This window comes from Haliotis rubra, unplaced genomic scaffold (assembly GCF_003918875.1).
Source record: "Haliotis rubra isolate DU_JTF1 unplaced genomic scaffold, ASM391887v1 Scf115, whole genome shotgun sequence".
Lineage (NCBI taxonomy): Eukaryota > Metazoa > Mollusca > Gastropoda > Lepetellida > Haliotidae > Haliotis > Haliotis rubra.
In genome coordinates this window covers 1226654-1238188 of record NW_025765059.1, presented here as the reverse complement: position 1 = coordinate 1238188, position 11535 = coordinate 1226654, and the positions used below count along the sequence as shown (strand labels likewise).

Sequence of the window (11535 nt, the reverse complement as noted above, 5' to 3'; positions counted from 1 at the left end):
TATTTTTGTTGTTGTTATTTTGCACTTATTCATGTGAATACTGCCGGTACCATACTGTCAGATGTTAATTATGGATGCCAATTAGGGCTGGGACGGATAACACTGATACCCGGGACAGGTGGGAAATGAGATGGACCCGGATACCCATCTCAATACCCGGACCCGTTGTGTTCATGTGACTAATAGATTAAACAATGTAATATGTTATTCTTCCATTATTAAAAGGTTGTATTCTCATTGAATATTTAGACAGTATTTCCAGTCACCTGTTTTGGATATAATACATGATTAAGATATTGAAAAATAAATTATCCTCCCAGCTGAAAAATATGTTGACATTTCTTACAAATTTGATGTCAGGAATTAACATATCAGGTATCTGGGTAGGGTAGGGTAATTGGGGTTGGGGTACCCGGGTAGAAAATTTGGTCTCGTCCCAGCCCTAATACCAATGATGAAAATGTTTTTTAGTTTAAATGAATGAGTGAGTTTGGTTTTAAGCTGCTTTTAGCAATATTCCAGCAATATCACGGCGGGGTGACACCAGAAATGGGCTTCACACATTGTACCCATGTGGGGAATCGAACCTGGGTCTTCGGCATGACAAGCGGACGCTTTGACCACTAGACTACCCCACCACCCCTTCTAGTCTAAAGCATCATGGTAGATGCTCCATTTCCACAGTTGCAGAAGCTGTGTCAGAGACCAGGATGGAGTCTCTCTGTATGTAGGGGAATCCTTGTTGGTTGCCCAGTGTGTACATCTTCCCTTATAAGGTGACTAAAAAGGGTAAGGTGGCTACAGTGTGTGTATTGTTGTGTTCTTATGGCATGGAGTACTGTTCATGCTATCAAGCACTGGTTTGTGTGGCAGCTGTTATTCAGCTGGGGTATTGCTGGGGCTATTACAGCCATATTCAATTTCTACTGTCCTTTCACCTATTTATCAGCCTATTTATTGACTATTGAATGTGGTGTACAGCAGAGCATGGTTACAGCAAATACATACATAACAGACATAACAAAGTATTTCATCTGGCTTGATTATTTTACCAATTGGTATTGTATAAAAACTCACATGAGTTCCATAATCTGTACAGCAAATTACCATATACAAAACTGATTGTTCTTCCGAAAGAGACAAACCTTGTACTAAAATGTCTGTGAAAGGACAAGAGACCCCACTCCAAAATTGTATTTCCCTAAACTTGATTTTCTTTGATTTTTTTATGGTGACCAATAACACCCTCCTGGTCAGGTTAAACACAAATCTGGCATGTTATCAGATATGTCTGGGTCCAATGTAATTTCTTCTGGACTATTAAACTGAGGGGCAAAAGAAACATAGGCTCCTAATTTTCTCATCCAATAATAACATATGACAAGCTGTGCCAACAGATATCAGTGTATTTCACAGACACAGCCATTAACATCAGATTGACCGACTTCAACAACCACATGATGACATTGTAAGGACTAGTGAGCATGCATTCTTGCAACTCCCTGATTCTTGTAACAGATGGTGGATTGTCCATAATTCGATCAGATTCCATTTCATGGTATCATTACACAGATCAGTTAAGTCACATTCCATCATCAATAGCGAGTGTGTCCACCTCTAGCAAGTATGCAGTCCTTGACACGACGTCGTACAGACGTTACCAGTCTTCTCACAATGGCTGGAGTGATGTGACGCCACTCTTCTTACAGTGCCTGTCATGTGTTGCTGACGTTGCCGAATCCGTCTCCCAAGATGTCCCCAGAGGGGTTCTATCGGATTCATGTCAGGGGATCGGGCTGGCCACGGAAGAACTTCTTGGACGCAGCAACGTGACGTTCTTTCGCCTCTACGTCGGTAAACTCGCACTCGACCGTTAGCTGGAACCAGCTTTCATCCGAAAACAGCACACCGTCCCGATGTCGTCTTTGCCATCGTTGCACAATATGAGCCCACCTTAATCTGTTGAGTCGATGTTGCCGGGTCAAGGTCATTCCCCTTAAGGGCTGGTAAGCTTTCAAAACTAAATGGCGGAGACGTCGGGCTACAGTCCTCCTGCTGATCGGGTGTAGTAAAGAATCATGTGCTGATGACGTCACAGTGAGGAATCTGTGAAGTAGGTGCAGCAGACGAAGATGGCGGTCTTCGTTGGCCGTGGTCACCAGTACGTGGTCTTCCACTTCGTGGTCTGTCTGATGTCCGACCAGTATTTCTGAGACGTTTCTCCAGCCTCTCAATGTGGTTTTGTGACAACCCATGATTTGTGCAACTCTGGCCTGAGGTCTTGTGAAAAGGAAATTTCATTGGTCCCTTGGACATCATTATGACAAAGTTACACTGCAACATGTTTCATAAGGAAAGTTTCTATGCATGGCTTGTGAGACAAAGGAGGATGTCGTTTCCAGGGTTGGCCGTTGCTCATCCTTATTTGACAGACAAGTGTACAAAGTGTTGTTTTAAGTGAAAAAGTCTTGTAATATGAAACGACAGTGTGTGGTATTCAAACACAAGGTTGTTCAAATATATTCATGCAAGTAAAATGAAAACACACATGTGACTATATAGTCAGGACGATACTCTTGAACTTTGACTTTGACTTGTGTGTGAATTTAGAAGTTAATCATGTTTTGTTAGTCGAATTAACAGCATATTTTCTTAATGAAAAGTGATGATTGCAAAGGGTACCTATATCTAAAGAAATGGCTTCCATTGTTTGGTTACTAACATATAACCAGAAATACAATGGTGCGATGAAGGTCTTGTAAACATGGAACAATAACGTCAAAGACTGGTACATATTTTGTAAGGATTGTGGAATGTGGTAAAATAAATGGTACACTAGGATGAAGAAAACAACATGAAATGTTCATTAATTGCTTATTTATTGACAAAGCATCACAAAACATACATACACCATCACAGCAATCAAACCTAATTCCATAGTATTGCGATACATAATCAGATATATATAGATGTAGTCAAACATGTTATCAATCCATAAAATGTTGCTAGTTTGTAAAGTGTAACCACAAATGATATGATAAAATGATAGCAAAATGGAGATATTTGTGTGGCATCTGATTTGAATAAATAGTTTGGTGTCACCTTAAACTGTGGTCCAGAATCAGTTAACATGCCCTAAGACCACAATTCTATATAACATAGTGCTACTATTTAACATCAATGCATCTGACCTTTGACTGCTGAAGTTATGTATGTTTAGGTTCACTCATCTGACCAGAATGAATGATGTACAATACAGTCTATATGACCCAGTGTTTATTCTGGTGTACATGACTTGCCTGTGCCACTAGTGGAGCAGGATACACTCACCTGGTTCCAAATTTTAGTGTTCCTGAAGTGGAAGCACCTGAAGTGTGTGCTGTGTTAGACAATATGGCGAAATAACATGGGTGGAGACAGCATCAGGGTTACCCATAGCGGGATATGAACCTGATTCCTCGTTGTGACCGTGGCTAGAAATAATGGATGCTGTTCAACGAACATATGGCCAGTATGTTACATGCAGGAATATGACACCAATTACTCTCAAATATGTGTGTTGATCCCCGAAGCAGCTAATCCTTAGTGATTTGGGACCCATGTTGGCCGCTCAAGTGAAGGAAATTCTCAATGTGAAGGCTGGCAGCTTAATCTTTACTGATCTAAGACCCATGTTGGCAGCTCAAGTGAAGGGAAGTTCTCAAGGTGAAGGCTGGTTGTAAATACTTGGTGATCTTTTTGTCCCGGTTATTCCACCATAGCGAGTCACGATGTTCACAGCCTGTGTGGTAATCATTAACGTCAGACAGGAAGCAGCAACACTGACAACATATCGTCTGTTATTTGCTATGAAACATAGTTGTTCTGCCTATTAAGGGTGAGAAGTCTTGTAGTTGGACTTGTAAGCAGATAGTGCTGACATTACCAGTATTGAGAGTCTGCATAATCTCTTGGACACACCATGTTTTCTTTCATAGGACCATACTTCACAAACACATATTGCATTACCTAAACCTCTGTTTACATACAGATGAGAAATGGCTGTATTATCCTTTACTTTGTTTACTTGATAAAATACATAACCATGAAGGTACATTCATGATTTGAACAGTTTAAAAGTAAAATAAAATGTCTAACACTACATAGTATAGATGAATGAAAAGCTGATTACTGATCTATTGTCGCCGAATAGCTAATGCTAAAAGTGAAATTCAAGATCTCTTTTGAAGCTTGAACCTCTACACAGAAATTCTAATTCAAAATTAACAACTGGATTTTCTGGTTCATCAATCCCGTTATTGGTTTGTTTACATGAGTACTGCTGTGTGACACCAGGTTATAAATGATTTCATATATGTTGGATCTTAGGCAAATTGAGTCAATGACGGACACTACCGGCGCGACATATTTACCCTGGTGTCATCACTGATCTTCAGTGGTCCAGTTATATGATTTTAACAACTATTTTACCTTTAACACCATATGGAATATATTGAGGATAGTCAAGACTGGGTACTCTTTTGGGTACTCTATATTTTCAGCCCAAATAAAAACATGAATTAAGGCAGTTGAACAGCCTGTGGCATCTAATAGTTAGTATGGTGTATGTAATGAGATAAATCTGGACTTTGGGTTCAGGCATGCTTCAGGGTAGGTGATACCAATGAACAAAAACCTTCCTTTTGACGTCTGTATGTATGTCTCTTGTTATGTCTATTTTCATTTGTCACTACTCACTTCCTTGTATATCTTGTGTGCTGGGGGGCAGGTCCTGGCTAGTCGTTCTTCTGGAGTTGTGTCCAGCAGTCGCTTGGCTTCCACTACTGCATCTGGTGGAGCTTGGTCAATGGAGACCTTCAAACGATGGAGCAACTCATCTGCCGAGTGTCGTTTCAGTTGAGCGAGAAGGTATTGCGGATCCTGAAATTGTACTAATGTGATTAGCGATATCATTTGGCCAGGACCACCCTCTATGGAAACAGTGCACAATATACCAATAGACTTATAATTTCTTCTGACATGTTGTGCAACAGTTTTCATATTACATTACAACCTTCTGTGATGAATCGGAACTCAATGTCATGTGATTCATAATGATAATGTATGTGATGTGTGGACAAGGATTACCCATGGCGGCACTGATTATCTGGACGTGTTATTGTTATCCTCCCACGAGGTCTAGCATGTACCTGTAACGTCCATCTGTGTTCTCCAAGCAGTAGAAACACTGCAGTCAGGACATTTCGGAGAGGTACAGTTAGGTGCCGAATGGCTTTCAGTTCAGCAATGTTTCTGTTGTTGACCGGTGACGCTTTCCGAGGATTGGCCTGATGCTGCAAGAGCTTCATGAGAACCACCTCAGCTTCATGGATATTCGTCGTTAGTGTCTCCGCAACATCGGATGATTTGGCTCGCCCGATGGCCTTGTACAGCTCGTCCGTTCGGTTTCTCAGCACGGCTTGCCTGAGATCTTGGGAACAAAGGAACACAAATAAAATGTCAGAATGTGATTGTTGTCTCTCTTTTGTACAATGTACTTTTGTAAACTTTGTTTTCGTTTTCGTTTTAAATGTATTTGGCCATGTTTTCCAACAGCATATATCTGGCTTCATGGTATCATATCGACTATATGCGTCATGCCATGAAGTCTATGTGAGGTGAGGTGAAATTGGGTTTTACGTCGTGCTTGAGAATATTTCGCTCATATGACGACGTGCATGCGTGTGTATGTGCATGTGTGGCTGCTTGTACTAGCCCAGATTTAAGCTGGTTTTATAGTGCTAGCCCACTGAGATACCATGCCGCAGTGAAGCATGAATACCCCACTCAGACACATTATACTGACTCCGAGCCGACCAGTCCTTGTGCCAGGCAGGGACCAACAAGTACCATATTTTAACGTCTTTTGGTTTGACGCGGTCGGGGAATGAAGTCTATGTACAGTTTATGGTTTTACAGACAGATTTATATCAAACCTGTGACCAGGAAGCAGTGCAGGGGAACTTGGGGATCACATAGGTAACATGTCGGATTGTAAAGGTGATAACGTTTGGTTACCAAGAAATACCTGTGTTGGAGAGGCTAGGTACGTATGTTATTGATGTATTCCCCCTATGAAATAGAGAAATGAGTTTCTAAAGGACAGTATTTCCGTTATTCCATAGACCATCAACTTCATGTGGAGTTATTGATCGCAGGTCTAAGACGGTTAACACTTTGTTGCAATCCACGAGCACGTCAGATTCGAACCCACCATCACACGTTTCTGACACACCTAAGGTACACAACTTTGCACAGCGAATTTCAGCACTTTAGACGACTGGTCCCACCATGGCCAGTTTACTGAAATCATTGTTTAAGTATACCTAAGCAAGATAACTTCCAGCCTGTCCACGTGTAAGTACAATGTTTGATACGAATTCCTTACGTTGTTTGATTTCTAAAATCTCCAGTGATTGTCTAGCTTTGGTGTACACGCTGATATCTCCCATTTGAAGCTGTTTGAACCGTTTCATGTATTTGATGAGATCCTCCTGATTCCCCTCACGTGACGCTTCCAACAAGTGTTCACGGACTATTCTCTCATCAGTGGGCTATTGGTATAAAAGAGCAAATAGAAGCAACAGGTCACAGATCTCTATCTATATGGTTTCTCATACAAGCACTGAATGAAAATGGATGATACACATGAGGCGTTATTCTGATTAAAGTGCGTGGCATTACGTATGGCAACTCTGAATCATAATGTAAACTTCATCACATTACCTCTCTGCCGCAGTTCAGTCTTTTGTTGGTAGGCCCCGATTCTATAACATAGTTTAGGATGTTTTTCCGTTCGCTCGTCTTTCGACCGGCTGTGTGGATATGCAGAGCATATGTCCCGATTTCAGGCCTCACTGTGATTTGCACATGCTGGTTGATGATTGTGGTTGAAACATATTGTTTGGTTTCAACTAATGGGAACGTCTCACTCGTCAGACTTGCCTCGATTTTCTGACCCTTCTTGACATTGAAATGAACCGTCATGTTTTCATCTCGCTTAACAGGGATAATCCCGTTTCTGTGAGAAATACTTGTGATCCCCGCGGTCTTGGCAGCTGGACCAGGGCCCCAGTTGATGTCAGGCCTCGGGGGTGGTCTGTAGTTAGCCAATGTTTCGTTGCATACAATCTTGAAGTCGCATAGGCGCGAACTTATGACATCTTTCATCAACCTTAGTCTGTACTGTCCTGTTTTTGGAAGATTTAGGGTGAAGTTGATTTCATCCTCATCGTTTTTGTTCTCCAAGATTACATACCTATCAGCTGACGTGGCTTCTGGGAACTGTCGTTCTTGATCTGTCTTGTAAAATAATTCATACGTCAGGCCGTGATTCAATTTTGATAAGATTGTTACTTTACACTGGCCCAGTCTCGTTTCGAGCACTCCGGATTGCCTGCCCTTGAAAGTAAAACCGCACTGAGAAAACTCCGGTTCAATGTAGGGGCATTCAAGAAATGTCTTTATAGTGAAAGACTTCTGCAGTAGTTGCCATTGTTCGTTTTCTGATCTACACAACATGTTTAACTGTTCTGGTTCTATAAAGAAGTAATCATCATCTGGCGCCATGGTCCATGCCTCACCTTTACTTTGTTGGATGTTTTCGCGTACTTGCTTCCCTTTGTGTTCTACCTTTAACCAGCCCCCCGTGTTACTGCCAAACAGGGCGGTGAAAGCCCAGAAACAATGTACGAACCTCCACGATCCCTCTATATATACAGCGTTCCAGTGACTGATGTTCTGACTTATATCCGCGTCTCCGACCTCGTAATTCCCTGCCTTGCAGATGCCGGTCAGATTTACACATTGCAGCCCAGCCTCTCTTGAACAGCAAAGGTACATTCGAATCAGGACAAAGGGATATGAAAAAATCTGTTTACGTTATTAATCTGTACCAACTTCCAACACCAGTGAATTATCTCTAGTTTAAACTCCACGTATACAATCGTCAGACATTCATAGCACAGAAGAACATTTCAAAATCAGAATATCCTTAAGGCTGCGGATGAATCACTCGCATGGCAAGCCGGTTTCACATCTTGAAATGAATTATGCACCAAGCAAATACAAATATAAAGTTCTACAATTGTTAGTAATTAAGAAACAGGTGGATCTTTACTCCAGGCTTAAAGGCAGCCAAAGAGGAAACAGTAGTTCCAGAATGACAGATTGACCTGGCACCGAATGTTTACAAAATGTTTGGTCTGAGACATTAATACTCACTCCCAGAGTGTTGTAAAATAAATCTTTTTCGTTACTCTGTACCTGTACACAGCATTCATAGGTCCAGTTTATCTAATCACTTGATTGTGTAGTTTGATTGCATATTAGGAATACTACTATGCAACGTCAGGCATAAAATACTTCCTTTTTTAGGCATTCTTTGTAAATGGCGGCTGCTACCGGGAGGGCAGGACATGTTTACCCTTATCGAGAGCTGAACACTGATTTTCAGCGATCCATTCATATAATTTTCACAGCTGTTTTCCCCTTTACACCAAACGGAATTTGTTCCTGAAGATAGTCAAGACAGGGTATTTTTGTACTGACGTTCTATACCAAACTGGTAGGGAGGTACAGAAAGGAAGAATTTGTTAGCTGAACAAGGATGTCTGGGAGGATGATACACTTCCGTAAGAATTTGAAGATATGGAGGGGAGATCTTTTGGAATGATTCGTAGGCAAGACAAAATTGTATCATTTGTGAACTTAATTTAATTTGAATTAATTTAAGTACAAATTGGAAGTCTTCTCAAGAACTGGTCTTCGTAATTAGCCTTTTAGCTGTATTCTGCAATCTTAGCCGTCTGTGAAGTTGATTATTAGAGTGAGTGAGTGAGTGAGTATGGCTTAACGCCGCTTTTAGCAATATTCCAGCAATCTCACGGCGGGGGACACCAGAAATGGGCTTCACACATTGTACCCATGATTAATAGAGAAGAAGAGACTATTGCTATAATCCAGGAAAGAATTATAAGTTATGTCATGGGTGTTGCAGTGGCGTTAATAAGAAGATGCCAATATATTTCGGAAGTGGAAAAGAAACGTTGCGCGTCATACCAAAGGAACATAAAATATAGTACTTGTTGTTACCCAGACTGACATTGGCTTTAAGGGGTAAAACAAAACCGAGTCGACTCTTAGTATAATATAATATGTCTACATGGGGTATCAGTTATCGGTTTACGTGACGTATCTCAGTTGCCTAGCACCACACACACATCACCACGCACGCGCGCATGCGCACGCACACACACACACACACACACACACACACATACCTGCATAGAATGGCAAACAGGGTTGAATACAGTTTAGAGGACATGGTCTCCTTCATATGCTTCAAATATCCGTTTGGTGAGTAGCGATATGTCTTTTTGTGGTATTTAACGTCCTGGTGGTTCTGTTCACCCATCCAGGAGAAGATGGCTCGGACCTTCTGGACATCCGTAGTCAGACCATCGGTCAGATGACGCACCAAAGTGGGGAAGTCGCACTGTTTGTCCTTTGGTATCTGCAGGACACATATATTTACTGAGGTGGAGTTATGGAACTCAACCACATTAGCATAGGCCAAGCTGCAAAACGTTCACGCGCTGCTTGACTTTGTCCATGGTGGCTGTAGTTTGAAGACATGATTAACCTTGTAATATTACCATCAGGTTCTTTGATTTTGGAAACAAACCGCAAGGTTTGATTCCTCTGTTAATGGGTCAATGTTGACAATAGTTTCTTTATCATCTTTCATTTTCAGTATTAGGTTCGAGACTGAAAATTGATATTGCTACCATAACACAACATCCCTTTTAATTGTTGGCTAGAATATGTACCTCGAGGTATAGTTACAATCTGTATAAACAGTCGCCCGTACATGCGTGTATATCAAGACACACTATAAAACTGAATGTTAGTGACGAATTATTCTTATCTGATCATGTTTACTATTCTAATACCTTGTTGTCAACTATCGCAGCACATATAAGGGCGTAATACAGTGTCACGTCACTTTTAACAACAGCATGAACGGCAACCAGAGTAAAATAGTTGTTGTATATCGTAGATAAATGTCAGGTATCATGGTATGTAACATACGTGCTTCACTCGCTCGTCTAGGTCTTTGTAGTCATCTACACTGAAAATGTCCCAACTCCTGGTCTTTGGAGGTTCTGGTTCATGGTAGCCTTCCACAAAGGCAGGGACCTCAACGTATTTCTTGAGAATACAAAAAGCACAGTAGGATTCCCTGGTTATCCATTTAGTGATATAGTTAGTATTCTAGGCACTTTGTAATATTCAGATGTTTGCCTGTTTATAGTATGATAGGTTAGAGCGCAAAGACTTGTTTAATCGTTGAAATCATTGAACGTCTCATTTCAAACAATTAGATTCAAGGTCCTCATTCTCTATTGTATACTTTTATCCGTGAGCTCCAACCTACGTTTAACCATGATCAACATTTAGAGAATATAGCACCTACGATTGTTTTGATAACTGTATTTAATCAGATAAAAACTGTGCGTGCTTCTGTGCGATGTACGTGAGATATACACATGGGCATTAATTAAGCACAAACAGTGTGACAATCAGATTGGCTGTGTGGTCAGGGTGATCATGCTTTTATACATTGTTGATATTCATGCGTTTGTGTATATTCCTCTCAGATTGCAAGAATATTGCAAGCAAATTTCAGGCTTGTTTTTGTTTGCATCAGAGTATAATATCTTTCAGTTACCATTTTTAATACACGGACACATATTGTTTTCGTACTTAAATAGAATAGGTGGGTGGAGCATGTTAAAATATCCACAAACAAATTATGATACAGGCATAAGACCAATTGACCCTCCTTCACCCAAATAATAGATATATACCCCTCCCGAGTAAATACTATGCCAGCTTGTCTTGCATTTAAAACATTCAACCTCACTAGCTGCGACCTCGGTGTGTGTATGAACACTACTGCAACAAACATAGGTGTCCTACCTGTTTATCTCTTGTGTCCATTACCGTGATCGATCCTGTGTCAAAATATGTTTTTAAATAAGCGTTTCACACGTTACCCAAATGATCAGTTCCTAATTGTGAAGAACTACAGAGAAAACAACTTATCACACAGATATACACACACATACACATATATGAAATGCTATGATATTAAGATATATTTGAAATTAAACTGAAACATATTTTTTGCAATATTAATCTGATATTTATAAACATTGATGTGATTTAGAAAAGATTTTAGGGAGCTACCTATATCAGAATGACATTGTGATGAAAATATATTGAATTCATGCTGAGAAACACTATATACATACTATTTTATAAACCAATGTCCAGCAACTAAGTGAAAAGAGAAAAATAATGCGTTCTTTAATTATCTACACGATGAATAAATTACCGTTCTGTATTTACGTGACATTATCATAATTGTACTGATTAATATATATCCATTGACATATGTGAAAATACTTACGTGTTTCCGGCTATTAAGGT

The 11535-nt window shown here is 40.4% G+C and overlaps 1 protein-coding gene across 1 annotated transcript; it reads right to left on the bottom strand.

The window, feature by feature from the left end:
- Window positions 1-4719: 4719 nt before the first annotated feature.
- Window positions 4720-11043, bottom strand: LOC124254736 (hillarin-like). Its single transcript, XM_046688584.1, has 7 exons — window positions 11023-11043; window positions 10132-10251; window positions 9321-9553; window positions 6766-7861; window positions 6428-6593; window positions 5190-5470; window positions 4720-4920 (listed from the first exon to the last, which is right to left on the bottom strand). Exons 1-7 carry the CDS (start codon window positions 11041-11043, stop codon window positions 4720-4722), a joined length of 2118 nt encoding a protein of 705 aa, XP_046544540.1.
- Window positions 11044-11535: the final 492 nt, after the last annotated feature.